The 23,309-nt window shown below is 45.0% G+C and overlaps 1 protein-coding gene across 1 annotated transcript in view; it reads right to left on the bottom strand.

Annotated features, from left to right (window-relative positions):
• LOC143821450 (hexokinase-2) overlaps positions 1 to 23,309 on the bottom strand; it is a 42,194-nt gene that overhangs the window by 12,594 nt on the left and 6,291 nt on the right. Inside the window, exons 2-11 of the mRNA XM_077305405.1 lie at positions 15,085 to 15,247; positions 13,728 to 13,876; positions 8,921 to 9,040; positions 8,359 to 8,454; positions 7,197 to 7,296; positions 6,261 to 6,444; positions 5,032 to 5,187; positions 4,667 to 4,900; positions 3,325 to 3,629; positions 1,772 to 1,920 (exon numbers count right to left, since the gene is read on the bottom strand). Coding sequence (XP_077161520.1) covers positions 1,772 to 1,920; positions 3,325 to 3,629; positions 4,667 to 4,900; positions 5,032 to 5,187; positions 6,261 to 6,444; positions 7,197 to 7,296; positions 8,359 to 8,454; positions 8,921 to 9,040; positions 13,728 to 13,876; positions 15,085 to 15,247 — 1,656 coding nt within the window. The remainder of the gene's footprint in view (positions 1 to 1,771; positions 1,921 to 3,324; positions 3,630 to 4,666; positions 4,901 to 5,031; positions 5,188 to 6,260; positions 6,445 to 7,196; positions 7,297 to 8,358; positions 8,455 to 8,920; positions 9,041 to 13,727; positions 13,877 to 15,084; positions 15,248 to 23,309) is intronic.

The following is a 23,309-nucleotide window of genomic DNA, read 5'->3' as shown; positions in this document are numbered from 1 at the left end:
ACCATTAACTGAGAACTGCACGGACTGGCAATTGGACTCAAACCATCTCACAACTGAGGCAGCTTCCAGATCTTTCAGTTATGCTTCAGCGACTGCCTAAGAGGGCCTAGCCATGCATTACCCTGTTTCTGTTCAGAGCTCCCAGAGATTTTTGAAACTGAACTCGTAGTCGTGTAGAAATTGGATTTGGCTCAGGACCAATGTACATGGAGGCTTAGCCCGTTTCTTGTGCCATTTCCCCCAATCTGAAACAGCCCCAACAAGCCACTGCTTGCTGTTGCAAGGAGGGAGTACCCATCAGTGAAACAAGAGAAATGGTACAATTTTTTTTTTTTGCAATGTTAGAGGGATGCAGCTTGCAAATTAAAAGCAGCGATACCTCACTCCCAGCATCCTCTATAACAGGGGTAGTCAAACCTGTGGTCCTCCAGATGTTCATGGACTACAATTCCCATGAGCCCCTGCCAGCGTTTGCTGGCAGGGGCTCATGGGAATTGTAGTCCATGAACATCTGGAGGACCACTGGTTGACTACCCCTGCTCTATAACACTGCAAGGGTCCCTGAGAAGCACTCTCAGATCATAAGTTCAGGACCAAGGCGATGCCTGAGGCCAGCCCTGCAACACCACCTGGATCTTTGGTGACCAGGATTAAGTGGGAAAGAAAGCAAGGGGTGATTTTAATTTGACTTCAATCTCAGAATGACAATACATTTATATATTTTCTATCTAGAGACGAATGAAGACACGGTCAACATTCTTTTCTGAATGAACATCAAGTTCCATGTGACTCCAACTCAGTGTAATTCCTATTGTATCCTGAAAGTTCTGGGATGCAAAGGGAAGAAGAAGAGTTGGGTTTTATATCCTGCTTTTCACTACCCGAAGGAGCCTCAAAGCAGCTTACAATCGCTTTTCCTTCTACTCCCCCCCACAACAGACACCCCGTGAGGTTGGTGGGGCTTAGAGAGCCCTGATATTACTGCTTGGTCAGCACAGCTCTATCAGGGCTATGAGGAGCCCAAGCTGGCTGCATGTGACAAAGCAGAATCAAACCCGACTGGCCATATTAGAAGCCGCTGCTCTTATGCTGGCTCTCTACTCATTGTTGGCATGGCTCTTTCCTGGAACTTTCAGTGCTCAGCACGATAATTTCAGATCCCAGCTTTAGAACACAAAATCCACCTTCTCATGAAAACATCTCTGCACCAGATGGAAGGATTTTAATAGACCTCTATTTTTTACTTCCACCTTTTCAGGCCCTGCTCCCAGGTGAAGGAATGGCAGCTCTGTCACAAGAAGCAGCAGCAAAGCTCCCCCACTGTTCTGGTCATAAGTGAGCCTGGCCCAGAAGGCTTTTAGAGGCCATGCCGCATCCCTATAACTCCGTTTCGCCTCTTCATGATCCCCCCAGGCATTCCCTACTTTGGTCAGAGCTAGATGGTAGAGAACAGGCCTGGGCCTCGCCTCACCTGCCCCACCAAGCGTGGGAGTGCTGACACACCATTTTCACCCACTGTGGCATACAAAATGCTCATTTATCACTCCTACTATTTTAATTCAATCCTCCTCACCCCTTCCTAGTACAATAGTCATGATGCCAGCTGAAGTCACGGCACTGCTAAGCTATCGTATGGAGTCAGTCTGCTGGCTCACATGCTGTTTTCCGTCCTCAGACACCGCTGGTGCCAGGGATTGAACCTGCTCACACAGAGGAAGCTACGGCCCCTTTCCTCTAGGAAAAGGAAATCCCCCTTGCTCCCCCCTCTCACCTCCTCTCCCGTTCCTTGCATGATATCCAGGGGGATTGTGTAGATCTTGTGGTGCATCTCGACACTGCGTCTCATCCCATTCCGAATCCGCACAAGCAACACACGGAAGTTTGTGCCCCCAAGATCCAAGGCCAGGAAGTCTCCTTTTTCTGAAACCAAAACGAACTTGCCTTTAGAACTAATGTCTGCTGCTACAGCAAGATGACCCAGGAACACCAGCATTGCATCCTGGAAGCCTCATTACATGCTGCCCTTTTCCTGGTTGGGTAGACACAGATGGGGCCTTGGGAGTTTCAGGTATGTGTGGGGCTAGTGTAGATCAGGAGTTGAGAGGTCCCCCTGCACTGTTCAAAGAGATGTTTGCCTCACCAGCACATGTTAAGTTTCCCAAGTAGGGCGGAATAAGGTTGGGAAAATGTTGCAAGTCTTCCAGCTTAAGCTTCTTCTCCCTCTGCAACACAATCCTCTTCAGTTCTGGCTCCTATATATGCCTAGGAAGTCTGGAACTCCACCAGGTCTGTTGCCAAAGAGATCCCTCTGACTCAAGCAGCCCAGGCAAGCAGCCTGGCAGGAGGCAAAGCGAGACAGCTGATGCAAGCAGATGCAAAGGAGGCCAAAAGGGTTCTCCCAGGAGCATCACTACATTCTTCTGTGCAAGCACTACTGAGAGAAACAGAAGGCGCACAGAACTGCCTGGCAGATGATGGCCTAAGTTAATTCATTGGAAGGGAAGAGGCATTTTGATTTTCCTTCTCTGGCACAAAAGAATTTTGATCCAACTCCACAGCCACCCCTGCCAAATATGCATAACACTCACAACCACACGTCATTTCTTGCCTATCTGACACAATGACGCTCCCTTCCTGACTCCCAGCATGAGCAACCAGTGGCCTGGAACATGAAGCAAAGATGACACAGGGCCTCTTCTCCCAAAGGGAAATGTTACTGGGACCAAAGTTTATTCTATGCAAAGTCCTGTCTAGTTTCAAGAGTCCCTAAGGCCCATCAAAACAGGGAAGAGCAGAACGGGACCCCCAGAGGGTCAGCTGAGGTAGCAGAACAAGATGCAAACACTAAATGCATCCACCAGCTGTCTGGGGGAGAGGTTTCCAATCCCTTAGAAATCAATCAATTTTTCATGCCAACCAGTGTGGAGCGAGATCAGAGTTTCCCCTTATCCTTCTACCGCAAGAGAGGCACAAGGGTCATGCCTACAGCCAGGCTATGCCAGTGTTGCAATTCACAGAAGGATTCCACGTCCCATTTTTGTTTTTAAAGGCACAAAGTTTCCAATCATGTATACATAATACCTGGCAAATCTCCAAAGCCATAGCGGCTGGAAATTTCCAGCATACAGGGTTTCAGCGTGCTTATAGCTAAATTCAGGATGCATTACACAAAGTAGGAGAATCATTCACTTTTGCTTAACCAACCTAATTTAGACCGGGCCCTGAATTAGGGGACTGAAACCAAGATTTTGTTTGTTTGTGCAGAGTGCTAACGACCACAGTACCTGGTGGCAGCCAGTCATGTACCCCCTATGCCCACCTTACCTGTTCCATCTGGGGTGGCACACACGTAAGTGGGCAGCATCTTCATCATGGCCTCATCATGGGTCTCTTTGGCCAGGCCCCGCTCCATCTCCTGTTTCATCCTCTCCTTCACCTCCAGCAGCTGCTCATGGCTGAGCCTCAGAGGCTCCAAGATCTTCTGTCGGGCCTTGTGTTGGGCCGCCAGCCGGTAGGCCACTGCAGTAACCATGGCAGCTCCTTTGCCACTCCCATCCTCTGAGCGGACAAACCGGATGTCGCAGTCAGGCAAAAGGCGGCGCACGACTTTGTGAAGTCGGCGGGCAAAGCTACGCAGTGCCAAACAACAACAGAAACTGTTATTTGACATTCAGAAATCTACTAGTCAACAAAATAAAATTGCTGCAAAGTCTTCCATGGTGTACACAGCACTTTGGGTCATGTCTGAATGTCGGGCTGGAGAGAAGGGCTAGGCCAGATCTCTTCAGAATGACATTTTGTTTATGTGGGAGGGAGGGAGTTTTCTTAACAGACTATCCAAATCAGCAACTGTCCCTCTCCCAAGTTTGAATCCACCTACCGCATCTGCAGCCTAGACACAATATTTTGTAAACACAGGGCTACTTTATCAAGAGATAGGGTTCACGCAGCCATCTTCAGATTCCCTGCCCTCAGAAGCCCCTTATATACTCCTCTTTAAAGGGCAGCAATCACGCCAGAGTCTAGACTTCACATTTGAGTATCCTCTGGCCCCTCAAATCTTCCTTTACATTCTTCCTCCCACTATCACGCATCTTTTCCTTCTCCTCTTTCAGTACCACTTTTTGCTCAGCCAACCCTTCACTTCATCAGGGTTCTGCTTTTAAAACACTGTTCCTTGACCCTGTCTCTTTAATCCTCACCTTGCTCCCCACCCTCTAGTATATACCATCCCCATATTAAATTTGATGAGGTTTCTATAGGGCCTGTTCTCTGCAAAACTCCTCCTTTCCTCAGTTTCTTCTCTGGATCTTTCCTTATTCTTCACCTACCCCCCCCCCCCAAGCAAACCTAAGCCTCTTTGATTCCAGACTTGTATCCTTGAGCTTTCCTCACGCTGAGAATCCATCTCAGTGCACCGCTTGAAGAACCAGTGTGGTGCAGTGGCTGGAGTGTTGGGTTATGATCAGGGAGACCCAGCTTCAAATCCACCCTCTGCCATGGAAACCTGCTGGGTGCCCTTGGCCCACTTACAGTCTTTCAGCCTAACTGACTTCATGCAGTTGTTGTGAGGATAAAATGGATAAGAGGACTATATAAGGTGCTTTGGACCCATCAGGGAGAGAAAAGCAGGATATAAATATAAAATACATAATAAATCACGTACTGCGGGTGTTTCTTGTACACGGTGCCATCCACTCCAACGGTGGAACGCAGCCTGTCGACTCCCTTGTTCTCCTTGATGCGCCGAAGCACAGCAGCCAGGGCAGCACCACAGAGGTTTGCTGAGCGAGTAGAGACAATTTCACAGATGCGCTGGGTGGCAACACAGTCTTCGTGGGAGGGGTCCAGGCCCAGCTTGGTCAAGACTTCTTGGGCTTTCAGTAGGCCTTCTTTCTCCCTACAGATTCAGAACACAAGAAACAGCTTGAAAGCAAGCACAGCTTCAGGGGGCCTGATTCCAAAATTGTTTGCCACCCTTAAGAAGCCACACATGATGCAAGAGCTGGCATCCCCTTGTCACTCACTCACTTCTCAATAGCAGACACATAGCGGGTCTCAAAGTGTCCCGTTGTCAGCAAGTCTGTCGAGAGCTTCCCATCAAAGAGGAGATGTTCCTTGGCCATCTTCACCAGGATGAGCCTGACCAGCTCACCCATGTACATGCCGCTAATCATCTTCTCAAACCTGTAAGGCACACATGGGACAGAATGAGCTATTATGCCTCCTACCAAACACATCCCAGAAACTGAAGACCTGGATGGCTGTTTCAGCCACTTCTGTGTGCAGGAAGGAGAGATGAGCCAAGCTCAACCAAATGAAAGGATTTGGGGTGGCAGGACTGCACAATCTCAGTAGAGACTGTATTCAGCTTATTATCATTATGTACCCACCAAATATTTAAGCAAGCAAACAAAATCCCTGAGAGCTGCATTCACAGTTCAGTCAGCAGAGGGCTCCATCAGCCTTTAGGTGAAGAGACCAATCAACTTGGCGTGACAAAAGCCAAGAAGTATTCGGACAGAACATGCAGGGCATATTCAGGTGTTACATTCTAGCAGGGCCGATCATTTACTCACAACAGGAAACACAATGTGTTAACATGCAGTTCTAGCCCTGCATTTCACATCATCAAGCCAAATGATTGCTGCAGCCAGAGAAACTTTACCAGAGGAAACAGCTGCTCCACAAGAAGCAAAGACGGGACTGAGATGAGAAAGAAAGCCAGCCAATCTCCACAACCCCTATCCCCCAAAGGGGGAAGCTGCTACACACAAAGCATCCTCTGCCCCCTACAGAGGCTGCATTCAGACATCATGACAAACCTCTGCTTGCCCGTGACAGACACTAACCTGCTCACATGTGGGCTGTGGCAGACAGAAGCTTTCAATCAAATGCCAATTTGCCATGGCAGATAAGGATAGGCACTCAGGAAAACTGGAGCTTCTCCCCTCTTCCAAAAACCAGGACTCTGAACTGGAATTAATACATGGGTTAGACTCCCAGTTTTGGAGAGGGAAGCAAACTCCAGCTTGGCCAAGCACCCGCAACCAGATGCCAGGACAATTTGACTGAAAGCTTCCCAAACCAAGCTGACTTCAGATCACATATAAGGAAACCAGGGTGAGAATCCTCAAGCATAACAGACCATGTTGGTATTCATCATGGACAAACAGAAGTTTACTGTATCATATGAGTGCAGCCCATTGGATAAACCCAGTGAGACCCCCGATGCAGCCAAGTCCAGGAATTCTGCTCACAATTGCTTGCCCGGATTCAGTGAACCCATGTCAATGTCCCGGTCAAACTGAGTCCTGATGTCATTGAGGGTCCCGTCATCCCCAAAGGCTCCCCATTCCATATTGATGCACATGCGCCCTTCGTCTCCTTCCACCAAGTCAATATGCTGCATCTCCTCCATGTAGCAGGCATTGGATCCAGTGCCTAAATAAAAGACGGAGAGAGAGCATGGGAGGTCAGAAGAACAGACAAAAGGCCCTTGCCCAGTTATTTATGCCCATGATTAAAACGGACTACTCAAGGCAGACTGAGACTGTGTAAAGTACCATTTACACAAAATGAAAGTTGCCACACTACACTACACTTGACCTTAGCCAAAAGGCTGAGAAGCAATAAGATGAGCTTGGGGTTTGCCTCTCACTGAATAATAGCTGTTCTCATGTAATGTGCACACAAGGCACATGTAATGTGTATATTTGGCTGTGACTTCTACCACCCCCTTGATCTCCAGGGTTGATTTGGCTGACCTGGTTAGCTGGGCAGGTGTCCCCTACCTCCCTCTCCACTCCATGTGCATACCTCCTGAAGCGGCATGCTCAGTGGAAGAAGAAACTATCCCAGATAGAAAGAGTTTACTGTTCTTCTGTCAAGGGTATACCATAGCTGTGCTGACCTGCTAGAACCTCCATACAAGTTGCCACACATTACCAAACATATCTACAGCAACTCAAGAAGCCAACAACTAAGATAAAGCGAGCTGATCAAATGTTCTGCATGCAGAAACAGGCATGGCTCAAAACTATTCCTCTTCTGCAGTTTGTGTGGAGTTCATAGTTTAGCAAGTTCCAGATACTGGTGGAGTTAAAGGGGTTTAAATCCCTTCAAAACTGGATTTAATTCCGGTTCAGAATCCCAGAGGAAGCCTTCCTGTTCCCAAATGTTAGATCTTATCTTACCAACAATAAGCCCAACTTCACAGTTCTGATCATCAAAGCCACAAGTCATCATCGTCCCAACAGTGTCGTTCACCACGGCAACGATATCTATGTCAAAGTCCTGCAGGACAAGAAGTTGGGGGAAATTGACTCCTCAAATGTTTCCAGCCTGCCCTTGCCAAATTAGCTACAGGCGTGTACATTAAATCCTCACTGTGGAAGAATGTTATATTCAGCTATCAATATCCATGGGTACAAGAGATGTATGATGTGCAAAGCAATGAAGCTGGATGAGGAACACTACATATAATTAACACATTCCTGACCCTCTCCGGAAAGGAGAAGCATCATTAGCCAAGCTGTGGATAGTATTGATTGGCTGAATCCTACTCACACAGAATGCCCAAAGAAGTTCTCACAGTGAAGCACTAGCTACACTCCTGATTCCCAATGGAACATGGCCCTGCACAACCAGGTTGAGGCCACCATGAAGAATGAAGAAACCCATATTTGGGTAGTAGGAGCAAAAGAGTAATTACAGTTTCATCAACCCTGTGGTCACCCACTCACCCACCCAACAGTCTGAACCAGTGCTATGCCAATCACACAAGTGGGCTTCGAGCAGCAGATTTATTTTATGTCTGTCTTTCTCACCAAGGATCAAAGCAGTTTACATAATATACAACTCGAATGCAGATAGTCTATCAAGAGAGATGGTCACCTCTGTATCAATCAACCTGACAGTTTGAACATCAGCATCGGGCCACATCATAAATTTAAAGCGATTGCCTGCCTTCTGATGGGGCATGTAAGCATTAAAGAATGACATGGGAAGACTTCCATGTCAAACGTCTATCACTCTTCTGCTGTTCCCAAGCCAAGATGAACAGCCTGAGAGGACACCTCTGAATATCAAAGTGATCAGACTTAACTATGCTCCTCTTCCAGAATCATCTTTTGGGTCATGTTTTTAAAGCTTGGTGAGGGGGGGAGTCACCCACTGCTGGCTTACAGAAACTGACTTCAGACAAAATGGTGTTAAAATTACCCCTTCTTTTCATTTATGTATTTATTTTAAATGGGGATGGGTGAACAAAGGGGGGGGTCTTAAAATTCAGCAATTAAGGAACACTGGGGAGAAGGAAAAAAAAACATAAAGACAAGACAAAAATATAACAATTACCCCTCGTTTTCTGATGGCTTGGCGTAACAAGGAAACCACATCCCTCCCTTCCACACCGCTGGACTTGAATCCTTTGGTCCATGTCACAAGGATGCTCTGTTTAAACAAAGATGAATACAGGTGTAATTTATTTATTTCACTTATATTTCAAATATTTCTACACCACCTCTTCAGAGTCCTGCTCAGAGTGGCTTACAATTAAAATTCACATTACTGAAGTATCCTTAAAACAGAAACACACCATTAAAATCACATCTCCAGAAAAACTGTAGTGCAGTGCCATCATTCCCTAAGCCTAGAATCTGTGTTCACACATTACATTTGTCCTGGGAGCTTTTGGTAATCATGAATCGAACTCTTGACCCCGTTCCATTTATATGACACCAAGATCAACAGCCTTTCCTTATAACTTAAAAAAAACAACTGTAGCGTGGTAAGTGTTCCATATTATATATTTCCTCATGAAATATTGGTAATATCATGAACATTCAGAAGACTTCACGAAATCATCTCAGTAATCCTTATAACAATATGGTAGAGTACAGGTGAGACCTTCATTTACCTCATCCAGTTTGGTCTGATAGCAAGGGAAGGAGAAGGTAAAGCCCAAAGGCAGCTTCTGGTCCTTTATCTGCAGCTGATCCATGAAACTGGCCAAGCATTCAGCAATGTGGTCAAAGAGCTGCAGGAAAGACAGAAAGACGCATGGTCAGAGATCACACCACACTGCACCTTGCACCTTGCCTCAATATTCCCTGCAGCAAATTCACCTATTTCCAAATGTATTTGAGTTTTAGCTCACCACTCCAGCAAGCAGCTAACAAAGACCCTAAATAAAACCCCAATAAAAACAGCCCATAAAAACTCCCACATGCCTAAAACACTCCCTCCCTTCTCCCATACAACGACATCCTGCCTCAGACGTATTGCAGAGTGGTCCGAAGACCTGGCGCAGCCTGGGGAGGGACCCTTGATCCTACTCACCCTGGCCTCAACCAAAGACCTCGTGGCAGAGCTCCATTTCACAGGCCCTGTGGAACTGTGACAGCTCCATCAGGGCCCTCAGCTTTCCCAGGAGCTCATTGCACTACGTCGAGGCCAGGCACATTTCCCTCACAAGTCCTGATTTTGTCTTCCCATTACTTGACTTGAAGTCTGAATTCATTAGGATCTCAAAAAATCTGGATCTGCAAAAAATCTCAGTCAGAAGCCAGTGGCAGAACTCTAAGAACTCCAGCTATTTTCATATAGAAAACTGCAAAAACCACCAACTGTATACGGTTGTTGTTAGTTGCTCTTCTTTCACTGTGTCCCAGAACCAGATAAAGTAGCTGAGTACTTTATTCATTACAATTTAATCCCACTTTTGCGCCAAAGAGCTCCATGCAGTGAAGTGTTTCTCCCTGACTCCATTTTACTCTCATAACAAACCTATGAGTTAAGTTAAGCTGAGAGAAACTGGCCCAAGTAAGAATTGGAGGCTGAGTGGGGATCCACATGTGATTATGGAATTTCCAAGCCACCAAGAAAGGTGACTATTTGGTAGGCATGTACTGTAAATCAAACTGATTACTATACAGTCTGAAAATGGAATGCATTTGCTCACTAGTCAAAACTTGAGACATAGAAACTCACCCACCACTACCCCCAGGGAACAACACAGAGTAATCCAGGAGTGGCATGAAAGAGTTTGTTTGCACCTTCTCACTTGGATTTCAGGGAGCAACAGATATCTATACTTGTCAAGTGCAAGCATCATCTATTAGCATTGAGCATTTATTGATGCAATGTGTATAAGAGCATGTTTTAAAAGTCATAGCTGGTTCTGACCAAGATTGCCAGTAAAAAGTTGCCTTTAAAAAAGCAACAAGTAAATGTGATGTACATGGTCTGAAAGTGTGAGTTCATTTATACATTAACAAGTGTGGGTAGCAGTTTGTATACTGTATGGGTTTAGCTGGTCACTTCAGGGACGTGCAGGAATTCGGGGGGAGTCTCTAACATGAGATTTTGCCAATTTCGTGCTGTACCAGGGAGCTTACATTTACTGAAACACAACTAATCAGAGTAGACTTGAAAAGGTCTTCAGTGAGTACAAAGACAGCAATAGCGCAGGCCACGTTTGGGTGGACTCACCCAACATTTTGGTAGGCCACTGGTTGGTGGCAAATCATAGCAGAGTTAGGGCTGTTTATTTAAAGATCAATAAAAACTTCTATCTTTGATTACTTTTTTAATTAAACAGATTTTTTTTAGAAATGAGATGGGTAGGAAAACGTAGCCACTGCCTGAAAGCTCCTACTGGTGTAGGAAGTAAAACTTGAAGCTCTTTCTTTTCCAGGCTGGTTACCACTTTAGTCCTCCTTTGGCCACTTGAGGTCAGCATGGGCACAGCCAGCAAGCGCCACCAGGATGGAAGAATAGTAGTTCAGGCATAACAATATTATTTTAAAATCTCTATTTTTATAGAAGAAAAGAAAACTGATGGGAAGATGAAGGAGTTCTCTCCACTCTTCGTTGCTCTTTTGTTTTCAGTTCAGCAATATTTACTCAGTGTCTTCTTTTAGTCTTTTTAGCTAAATTTCTCAGCTAATTCCAGCACAAAATGGAAGCAATGTCATTGCATCAGGGCAATGCTCTGCAATCCGCCAAGAAGTTTCCTAAAGGCCCAATGTGCTCCCTTTGCCACCCAAAGTTTTCAGAGGCCCCCAAAATTATAGATTGCTCCCTTTAAATCATCTGCCTACTCATACCCAAGAAGAACTATGTTCAGTTTTGGGCACCACAATTGAAGAGGGATGCGGACAAACTGGAGCGTGTCCAGAGGAAGGCAACAAAGATGGTGAGAAAAGACAGATGAGAAAAGGTTGGGGGAGCTTGGTCTGTTTAGCCTGGAGAGAAGATGATTGAGAGGGGATCTGATAACTGCTACACTGACCCAGACTCGTTTTTGGAACACCCTATCCGTTTGTTTATTGCACCAGAGTAGTGTGTTTGTCAATTTATGTCTGACCTTTAATATGATTATTCTTATGCCTTAACAACTAGAGGCTGCACAAAATGAGTTTAAAAAGCCATAACCGTGCCTGGCTGCTTGCAATCTAATAAACTGTGTGACACTTTTTTAAAAGAAAAAAAAGAAAATTGAAAAGGGAGCTGAGAAGAAGGATAGCAATTGTACAGGAAATGCATGCAATATTTCTTTAAAAGGCTAGCAAACATTGGGTCCCAAAAGGCAGAACATTCCCAAGAAAGGGGGAAATTAGCAAAGGAGACAGATGCAGCCAGGTAAAACAGTTGAAATCTGTGGTTTTTAAATAACTCAAAGAGTGGAGAGAGTGTGGTGGAGATTACACTGGAGGACAGCATATCGTAGTGGTTACAGCATCAGACTAGGACCTGGGAGACCCAGGTCCGAATACCCACTCTATAGAAGCTTGCTTGATGACCTGGGGCCAGTCAGCCTAGCCTAACAGTGTGGCTGTTATTAGCCTAACCTAACAGCATGGCTGTTATTAGAATACAATAGAGTCTGGCACTCGAAGATACTTTGGGTACTGACTGGGAGAAGATGATATTGTATTAATTTATGGCGTGATATTTTACATACACACACATAAGCTGCCATTTTCTGAAACAGACCACTAGTCCATCAAGGTTAATTACCCAGCCTTGCAGCAACTCTCCAGAGTCTCAGGAAGAGGACTTTCACGTTGCTTGGTACTCAATTCCTTTAACTGGATTTATCAGGGATTGGACCTGGGACCTTCTGCCAAGCACATGTTTGGCTACTGAGCCAGGTCCCCTCCCTGCTCATAACTATCTAACGTAAATAAAGTCAGATAACAGGGAATGGACGCATTTAAATGTTAGTAACAAAATGCAGAATCAAGCACAAAATCAAAGACAGACAAGGAGCAGAAGGTCACACAATCAAATTTATGAGCCATGAAAGTGAAAAGCGAAAGAATGAAAGGGAGAAACAAGAGCCCTAAAACGAGAGATGAGCATAACAAAGGATTACAATAATCCAAACAAGATAAAAATCAATGAATGAGGACCATTCTGCTAATACCCAACAATGTGGTCCTAAACAGAGTCACACCCTTCTAAGTCCACTGAAGCTAAAGGTGAAAACATTGATAAGGGCAGGATTTAGCAATGGAATAAATAGGAGATGAGAAGCAAAAAGCACACCAAGAGTTCTAGCCAAAGAAAAGAAACTCAGGTGTGCAGCCACATTGATCTGAAGCAGCAGATAGCTGATGAAGTGCGCATGCACACAGAGACTTATACCTTGACTAGAACTTTTTTGGTCTTAAAGGAGCCACTGGACTCAAACTTTGTTCAGCAGAAATAAAGAAAGAGGCAGAAATGCATTGAAAACTAGAAGAAGGAACCAAATAGGAAGGGAGGAGTGAGATTACACCTGATGAGCAGGCAACAAAAAGATCAGAACTGCAATTAGAAGCTATGGACAACATAAGGGCAAGATAAGATGATACAGCACATAAAGAAACAAAAGAAGACCAAACCTTGCGGAACACCTGAAAAGTGTGCATGCACATAAATGCTTATACCCCGGAAAACACTTGGCTAAGAGGTCCCGCTGGACTCAAACTTTGTTCTGCCAGAAAATCAAGAACAGAATAAAGAATGAATCATCTATAGACACACAAATGAGAGACAAAGAAAAGAAACAAAGGTCACGATCAAATGTATAACCCATGAAAATGAAAAGCCAAAGAATTAAAAGGAGAAACAAGAGGCCTAATAATTAAGACTAAGGGGGAAAACAACAGAGAGCAATTCTGCTAAACAAATGGTTACACCAACACTTGAGAAGAGCAAAGAGAAGGAACATTAAGCGAAGAGTTAACTACAGATGAGAAAGAATGACATCAGCTGTGAGACTGTTGAGCAGAAGGAAGAACAGGCAATAAAGAGGAAAACATTCCCATGACAGAAGGTCCCAGCCACTTCCTGGATCAGCCATTTATACCCTTTCTGCTACTGGTTCCTGGAATTCTGACAGATAGAACCCCCAAAATATATAAATGACAGTAGGAGGAATACAGAAACCATCACGCTCAGCAAAGGAAAACAGATTTCAAGTGTATTGCCTGCTGAATCCCTTAATGCTATCGACACACAACTAGCCAAGCCTTGTATATTCTAACATGTTTAGTACAAGAACAAATGACTGAGAGTTGTGGGCTATATCTGGCTTATCAGAGTCTTTCCTCTATGTTCTATGGGCCTCCTAACACAGAACCTAACACAGGGCCTCCTAACACAGAACCTCCAGCATCACAATTAGTTCGGTCCAGATGCTTAGCCTTGTCACAGGACGTGAGGAGAACCAGTACCTGTGTTCCGCTGCTTCTCATGAGGTCCTCTGGAATAGCATATATTTGGTTCTCCATTTCCACCTTCTTGCTGCCATTATCAGAAACCTTGACTCTTAACACTCGGAAATTTGTGCCACCAAGGTCCAAGGCCAAGAAATCTCCTTCTTCTGCAATCAAAAGGGGGGCAGGGGGAAAGAAAATTACGCCATACAACATACTTTTAGAAATGGCAAAGAACAACTTCCTCCTGGACTATACCTTTAAATGCACAGTTAAGATACTTAAAAGTGTCACTTCGGCTAGTTTATTCCTTGTTTTCGGAAACCTTTGCCCCCATCTATCAATACAAGGGACAGAAACTGGTTCCCAGCATTCATGGGGGAACTGCTGCTCCATCACAGCTTGGTGACCAATGTCAACTGTCCTATAGATCATTTAGTTGCAGAGCATTCAAACAAGAATACGTCAGAGCTCTGGGGGAAAATTACCCACAGCTGTCTTGCAGAGAAGACAAATGACTCATGGGACCTCCTCAAGAATTTTTAACTTGGGAGTGAGATGATGCAACACCCTAAGCTGAAAGTCAAAATAGCAAGAGTGCTGACGAGAGGCATACGTTGATTGCTGTGTGAAAGGCAAAACTTCTCTGTTCTAGTTCAGAAAAGTTCCTCAGGCTGGTGGAATACTTACTTACGGCAGGGATCCAGATGCTTACTGGGCCTGACTACCCACTAGTATCTACAGCCTGCAAGGTCTCAAAGAATCCATAGCCAAACCCCTTCCTGCCCCAGATGCTGTCTTAGCACAGCCTGTGCCACACAGCTCTCATTTGCTCTTCTTAAATGACCCTTAACTGGGTTTGTCTGCACTTCTATGAATGGATTTTGCCTGCCAATCAGGAGTACATGCATGCATCAACCATGCAGACTCACAAAAAGTCACATCTTAAGTTACTCGCTGACAAGGTCTGCCAGGTGGCTGATCCTCCACTTGGAACAGCCACCTATACTAAGGGCCTTTGCCAATTGGAATTGCTGTGCTGTTCGTAAGATGGCTGGCCTGAACCCAGCTCCCCTGCAGCTTGCTTACAGCTGTGAAGGGGTCAAAGGGATGGGGCATTTGTGAGCAGCTGCCAGAACCTTTCCTGGAATTAGACAGAGGGAGAGAGAGAAGGTACAAAGCACAATCCCTTATTTTGTAGAGTAGAAATTCAAAGCCAAAAGCCCTCTAGAAGCTGGCCATGAAGAATAAAGCAGAAAGGTTTTAACTCAGACAGGAAGAAAAAAACCATCCTGCATATCTGTGCCCAGTTTATCATTCTATTCATTCCAGATCTTTGGTACTCCTGTGCGCAGCTCTTATTTCAACCCTTTACCTGTTCCATCAGGGGTGGACCTCACAAATGTTGGTAACATTTTCACAGAGGCTGTTGGGTTGGTGTCGACCCCAAGGCCCTTCTCCATCTCTTTGCGGAACCGTGCTGAGACATCCTGAAGAGTTTCATCGGAAAGTCGCATGTGATAGAGGTATTTGTCAACCTGAAGAGGGAATAAGAGGCAGCTGCTTTAACCTCTGAAATGAACTTAGCCCTCCATGGGATTTTAGTGCTTATAGTGAAGCATTCAACAAGAGAGGGATAAGCAAATGGGGCATTCTGGGCTGTTTGATTTGGGTGCTGGGGAAGAGAATTTTCTTGGTCTTGTCCTTCAATGCCTGAACACTTGCACTGTCCAGCATAGGAGCAGCACCTTTCAACACAGCTTTTGTCTATGGCTGCAGATGAGTGAGGAACAACTTGGATATCTCTCTATACTTGGAGCCTTGGTGGGATTGCACATAGGCTGGCAAACCTGGGCAGCTCCTGGAGCTTCTTACACCAATTGGAGTGCTAACACTGTAGTTGCAGTTCAGCTACTAAATTTAAAATACAGTATTTGCTGGCGTATAAGACTACTTTCCCCCCTGAAAAACATGCCTCCAATTGGGGGGGGGGGGATCGTCCTATACGCCGGGTGCACTTCAGTTGGGATAGACATAGCTGCCCATAGTGGCCCATAGTACTGTAATGTAATGTAACAAGCTCTATATTTTGAGTGGAAATGTTGGGGGGTCGTCTTATACGCCCAGTCGTCTTATACGCCGGCAAGTACGGTAAGTCTATATGTGTGATTCCAGATGGCTGAGGAAGAGATTGAGATGAAACAGAAAGTCGGACCATTTTTCCTGAACTTAAAAAAAAATAAAAAGCACTTGGGTGCAATGGAAAATTTCCATGGTCATATCAGACTGTCATTTTATGTTTATCAATATAAAGGTGAGCTGTTGTTAGGATGCCCTTGGGCTGACGATTCCTTCAGTTGTCACCAGGTGAGTTAAAACAAAAATAGTCTGCTAAGAAACCAGGATCTAGGAATTGTGGTAAAGTCTCTGGAACTGTTGCAAGTTTGCCTCAGGAGGTTGTGCAAAACATTGTGCAAGCTGGAAATCTGACTTGTGTAACTCTATATATCATGAAATATCTCAATGTTATGACTCATCACCATTCTTTGAGAGGAGTCCTTTGAACCAGTCAGCAAGGCTACCTGTCCCATTTCTACCTGGCTGCATGTCAGGCAGCAAAACTAGACCAAGGATGCAATTCCAAAGCTGCCTTCCTGGGAGAAAAGCCATTGTCTTAATTCTGAGTATGTCTTATTTCTGAGTATACCTATTTGAAAAGCAACACAGAAAACAATCCTAAAAGCACTCTTGAACTACCATTCTTTAAAAAGGAGATGAATATGAGAAAGATATGCAGCGCAAATACTGTCATTAGATCTAAAAGACAGAGATGCCCAAAATTATACAGTTATGATCGACTTGTTTTTAAGAAATGAAACTACTTATCTTATAAAGCACAGTTTTTTAAAACCCTAACAAATTATTTAAAAAAAAATATTTTAAGGGCACAACAGACTTGTGGTTCATATGTGCTCTAAGAGGAAATGGAGGCTAAGAGATGGTGCCCTGGACAGGCCCACATAGTCCATGGCACAATGGGGTTTGAATTCACATCCAACTACATCCTCTATAGAGCCTCTTGTGGCGCAGAGTGGTAAGGCAGCCGTCTGAAAGCTTTGCCCATAAGGCTGGGAGTTCAATCCCAGCAGCCGGCTCAAGGTTGACTCAGCCTTCCATCCTTCAGAGGTCGGTAAAATGAGTACCCAGCTTGCTGGGGGGTAAACGGTCATGACTGGGGAAGGCACTGGCAAACCACCCCGTATTGAGTCTGCCATGAAAACGCTAGAGGGTGTCACCCCAAGGGTCAGACATGACTCGGTGCTTGCACAGGGGATACCTTTACATCCTCTAGGGCAGTGGTTCTCAACCTGGGGGTCGGGACCCCTTTTGGGGTTGAACAACTCTTTCACAAGGGTCACGGCAAGGCAAGCAGCTTTGCGGGGTGGGGGGGGGTGCCACCACTGTTGCCACTCCTCCTGAAGACACCCACCAATTTATATACAATTTATAACCAATTTATCTACGATCACAAACAATGGATCTTCACACCATTGGTCAGTTTCGGTTTAATTTCTGTGAAAGAACACTTGCATAATTTTATGGTTGGGGGTCACCACCACATGAGGAACTGTATTAAAGGGTCACAGCATTAGGAAGATTGAGAACCACTGCTATAAAAGGCTACCAAGTATTCTTGCAGGTGACTATACTACCATACCAACTGCTTGGAGGACAGGCATCAATGCCCTAAGAAAGAGTTTGCTAGAGGTACAACGAGCTAGGAGGAGCCCAGAGCCCCTGCTGTCAGCATGGTGAAGCAAGCAGCAGAACCACCCTCCTTCAATCTCCTCATATTTCACCGTGGATAGCAACTGGGTGCACTAATTGGGTGCACCCAAAGACTTGCGATTCTGCATCCTACCAAAGCAAAAGTGTAATTACCTAGTCTTAGGTAACTGAGAAGCAAATGCAAAGCATTGGGGAACCGGCATCATGAAAGCCACCAATGCCTTTCTGGCTTCCTGATCACATAATAAATAAATAAAACTTTATTTCTGTATCCCGCTCTTCCTGAATAGCTCAAAGCAGGTAACAACGTGGTTTAAAACATCAGTTTAATAATAATAAAATTCACTATCCAACCTCCTTGTTTTGGCTAAGTGGGCTCAAAGTTCTTGGAGGGCCAATTTTTCTCTGTTTCAACAATATCTGCCTGCTCATTTGATCCTTCTTCCCCTCCCTCCCCCACCCCCAATATGGCTTGCATAAGTACTGAGAGCCAGTTTGGTGTAGTGGTTAGGAGTGCGGACTTCTAAACTTGCATGCTGGGTTCAATTCTGCACTCCCCCACATGCAGCCAGCTGGTTGACCTTGGGCTGATCTGATCTGAGAGCACTGATAAAACTGTTCTGACCGAGCAGTGATATCAGGGCTCTCTCAGCCTCACCCACCTCACAGGGTGTCTGTTGTGGGGAGAGGAAAGGGAAGGCAGCTGTAAGCCGCTTTGAGCCTCCTTCAGGTAGGGGAAAGCGGCATATAAGAACCAACTCTCCTCCTTCTTCTTCTACTCCTCCAGTTTGCCTGGACATCTGACTGTATTTTGAACAGTATGCAATAAAATAATTGCAAAGTTGAATTTTACATAGCTCATTCTGCAAATGCAGCCTCCTGGGATCCCTACAGCAGAAATGGCAAAAGAAGACTGAAGGTAATAGGGACTGAAGGTAATGGGGATGGGAACACTTAGCAGTAGAGGGATAATCCCCATAATATGTTCAAATGGGCTTCTTGTTTTGGAAATGTGCATGAGCGGCAAATAGATAGGAACCAGGATCAAAATTTAACTACCAGATTCCCATGGCATTAAGTAGGAAGAGCCAGAGCCAGGTGTAGATTATCTGAGCCCAATCTATGCAGTACAAGCATGTCTGAACCTTAGAATAAAACTGGTTTTGTAGACACCAACTCTTTCCAGGAAGTGAAGTTCCAAGAAAGAAAGAAAAAGAAGTCTCACCAGTCCAGAATTATTTGACAAACTGAACCTATATTATTGTCAACAAAACAGGAAACCTATATTTGTTGTGGGTTCATCTGGGCAACTCTAGTCTCCCCGCTCCAGCTACTAGCAAGGAAATTACTGTCTTTCTGAGCATGAACAGAGTCAGAGTTTGACAACAAACATAGGGTCAGAGAAAAACATGCCAAGTACGTAAAAAGGAAGCCACAAGGAAATCTGCAAGGTCAGTTTGTGCTGCTGCCAAGAACCCAACCGCTCTTCCCTCCTAAGCATAATGTTAGGCAGTGATTGCTGGGGGCAAAGGAGTGCCATTTCGGGTGTGCCAAAGTACAAATGCACACAAAACTCTACATTCCAACCTCAACTTCAAGGTGGGACCTGGGGCTCTCTTGGAATTCCAGCCAATTTCTGTACCACACCAGGATTGGTTTTGCTAGACAAAATGGCAGCTTTTCAAGACAGACTCTATGCCATCATACCCCTGGATGAGTTCTTCCCTTCCCGGAGACACCCCTCTCCCAAATCTCCAGGAATTTCCCAATCCAGACCAGACATATGGGAGTTTTAGGGAACTGGAATTTGGGAGGCTTTGCTTTTAGTCAGGATACAGTGTGGAGCACTGGGTAAAATATAAGCCTAGGATCTGGGAGAGTCAGGTTCAAATCCCCACCCTGCTGGGTGACCTTGGGCCAGCCACACATTCTCAGCCTGACCCACCTCACAGGGTTGTTGTGAGAATAAGAATGGAGAAGAGAGGAAACTGATGTCAACTGCTTCAGGACTTCATTGGGAAGGGCAGGATATAAATAAACAGTCTTCTGAGCCCAAGGGCAGGCAGGATGTGGGATGAAGGCCTAATGGTGCCCTGCTAGGCCTGTTGGGGCCCTCCCATAAGATTATATTATGAATTGTTACCTATAAGCCTTTTGTTACCAGTAAAATATTGATGAAAGCTGTTTGGCAGAAACAAGCATTTTGTGTGTCACTACAAGCAAAATAAAATCAGGAAAAAGACAGCAAAGCAAGTGTGTTTATTTCATTTTAAACTGTCCTGTTTCATACACAGTTTTCCCCAATTGCGTTAGTAGTTTTCCACTGTGTTTCCCACGTAGTTGTAGCCTCCCTGTCTGTGCCACAAACTTCCCAGCAGCCTTCAAAAATCACTAGGCCTTTCAGGAGAACCAACTAAGTCCAGCCTGCCCAACCAACCTTTTTTTACACTTTCAGCAAGTTCAAATGCCCAAATGCCAAATCTCCTTAAAGCAAGGACTCCAGACTCACTTCTAGCATCTGTACCTCACAGCTGACTCTGCGGCTCATGAAAGACAAGCAGCTGTGAGGAGACGCCTTGACGTTCTCCCCACAGCTAACTAAGCAGCCCAGGCCTACTGTGGGTCCCTCCTGTTCCTTTCCAGGCTGTGCTACAAATTCTTCCTTAACCCAACTAAGTTTGAGTCCTGGGGCACCTTAAAGGCCAACACAGTTATCTCTGAGGAAGTGTGTTTGCACACAAAAGCTAAGAACTGGATTAAAACTTTGTTGGTCTTCAAGGTGCCACTGGCCTCGAAACTTTCTTCTGCTGCTTCAGACCAACACGGCCCCTCACCTGAATCTATCTCCCTTAGCCAGTGAGCCCTTTGAGTATTTGAAAAGGCTATACAAACATGCCTGGAAGCACTTAACAGAACAAACCCTGGCTTCTCTCCCTATCTGGGGCCTGAGAACACGGGGAGAGTCCTCATTTACAGTTAAGCACAAAGAAGTGAACGCAAGATATGAGCCAGTGCTGCTCTCTTTCACAACCCTCTGCCGATTTGAATAAGGGAGGCTATTGTGTGTGTGAGGAAGAGAGAATATCATTAACTTCCTGTTAGTAGTACTCCTCCCTTCATGACAAATAAAAAAAGAATGGGAAAATTTCACACGCCTCTTACGGTCAAACACAGCTCTGCCAGCCGCATGCTAATCATTCAGCCATTTCCATCAGGCTGACTCAAGGAACCGGGTCACAAGATAGCTTTCACTCAAGAAGCCAACTTGTTCACATGGCTCTTAGCTGGCTCTGTGGATCTAGAAAAGGGAGCCAGAGAGTTTTTCCTTCACAGCAACTGTCTGTGAGGCTGGGGGGGGAATGGGGGGCTTTGCTCTGCTACTGTTAGCCCAACCCTGCTGATTGCACATGTGCTGCTAAACATCCTGAGTTAAGAATCATGAGGAGACCTGCAAGAAAGGCATGGGGGGGGGGTGTTGACAGAACAAGTCACCTGAGCGCCCCTCTTTTATAGGTGTGATCAGAGGACACTTCTGAAACAGTTACTAGGTCTAAGGTAGATTCAAATGGGTAACCTTGTTGGTCTGAAGTGGCACAAAATCAGAGTCCAGTAGCATCTTTAAGACTAACAAAGATTTATTCAGGGCGTGAGCTTTCGAGTGCAAGCACTCTTCGTCAGAGGTCTAAGGTAGTTCACAGAATGCACCATCTATCCGTTCATAGGAAATATTGTTTTCCTGAAGTGGGAAATGCCACAGCAGAAGATGCTTTGCATACCCCCACCCCCATAAGAGCTCCTGATAAGAATGCTACCTATACTGACCCGTCATTTCCCCACTTTCAGCCACACCTAAAAAGAAAGGACTTCACATTCAAAATTCTGGCCTCTATGAACATGCAGTGGGCACATCTCACAGACTCTCTCAAGAGCCATTATTTAAATAAGCCCAAAAGCTTCCCACATTGCTCACCTACCCTGCACAAGATTTGCCAGCTACCCAGCTGACACATACCCATCCACTGGCCACAAATTGCCATGCCAACATGCAGTAAGTGTGCATGGGTAGCACTTGGCAAACAGCAGTGTGCTCTACAAGTCCTTGGCACTTTCCTGGACTGATCAAAGAGCTGATGAAGCTGAGCATCACACAGAATTAAGCTCTTTCTGACCTCAACCAGAATTACACCAAATACTCTTCCAGAGTCCTTTCAGGACAGAGGGCAAGTCCATTTCCTGCTTGACTAATTCCTCCCACTCTTTGTTAGCCTGTAGCTTCATCTTATACCATTAAGTACATTTGTATATATGCTGTATAATGGGTTTTCTGTATACAGTAAGAAAGCCAATTAATCTCCCCGTCAGAATCTGCAGCCCCAAAGCATCACAGTGCATCATTTCCCAGGATTCTGTACCCTCTATAGGTTCTGCCAGGGAGATCCCAAGTATTATATTTGAGATCCAGATGGCTTGAATGGAAACCCCATTTTACAGTCTGCTTAGAAAAATTATTTTTGCTGCCATTTTCTCACTGATCTTCAGAGATAAAAGAAACCTGAAGTAATGACCTCAAAATCACATGATCTTAATATTGTAAAGAATTTGCTTAACCCAAAATGGATCCCTCAGAAGTTAGGGTCACACTGACTCAACAAAGAAAGTCAGGAAACAAAATAAAAGTAGATCTGGAAAGCCATTTTGGTTGCCTTTTTGTTACAAAATGTTCTTTCCTTATTGTGCCCCACAGCTGGCATCGGGATTATTACAACCTGGAACTCAGCTATAAAGTCTCAGCCACAGAGCAAAGTTCAGCATAAGTTTTTTTAACATTTCCATCCTAGATTATATCGACTCATGATATATAGATCATATGACTTCCAAGTATAAAGGTCAGTGAGTCATATCCACACATGACCATAGAAAATCCTGACACCCCTTTTGTTGAGAACTGGCAAGTAAGAAATTAAGAAAGAAAAAAAATCCTTAAATAATCCCAGGATTTTATAGTTCAACAGAATAGGGAAGAAAGGTCAAGCAGCTTATAAAACACTGGACAGCAACAGCATCCTAGGGTCACAGTTACACAAGAAGCTCCAATCCCAACCTGATCATCCCACTCTTTTGAAACAACTTTGGTACGCTGCTGTTTTTCAACATCTGCAATCAGAATGCCCAGCTCTCTAGAAGGACCTTGCAGATACAGGCCAGAGGGATCCCATGATTGATCTTTCTAAGGTAAAGGTAAAGGTATCCCCTGTGCAAGCACCGAGTCAGGTCTGACCCTTGGGGTGACGCCCTCTAGCGTTTTCATGGCAGACTCAATACGGGGTGGTTTGCCAGTGCCTTCCCCAGTCATTACCGTTTACCCCCCAGCAAGCTGGGTACTCATTTTACCGACCTTGGAAGGATGGAAGGCTGAGTCAACCTTGAGCCGGCTGCTGGGATTGAACTCCCAGCCTCATGGGCAAAGCTTTCAGACAGCTGCCTTACCACTCTGCACCACAAGAGGCTCATTATCTTTCTAAGCGGCTTCTAAAGAGTATGGCTTGCAACTCCCATCAGAATCCTGGCATTTTTAAAGAAGAACACATAAATTGCTAATGGCCACATGAAATTTTCCAAATATGACGGCAACAATAACTAAAATGCTCAAAACAAAGAGATACAACTATTAGCATCCTTCCAAATGTGACATTTTTAGAACACAGTATGTATTTTACCCAGTAGGCACAAACACATACTTCAGAACAAGATCCACGGAAGTATAGTCAACAGAGCCAGTTTGCATACTTTCAGGTTACATTACATTTTTAG

This window comes from Paroedura picta, chromosome 12 (genome assembly GCF_049243985.1).
Source record: "Paroedura picta isolate Pp20150507F chromosome 12, Ppicta_v3.0, whole genome shotgun sequence".
Classification (NCBI taxonomy): domain Eukaryota; kingdom Metazoa; phylum Chordata; class Lepidosauria; order Squamata; family Gekkonidae; genus Paroedura; species Paroedura picta.
The sequence above is the reverse complement of the archived record's forward strand: the minus strand, read 5'-3'. Positions and strand labels throughout refer to the sequence as shown.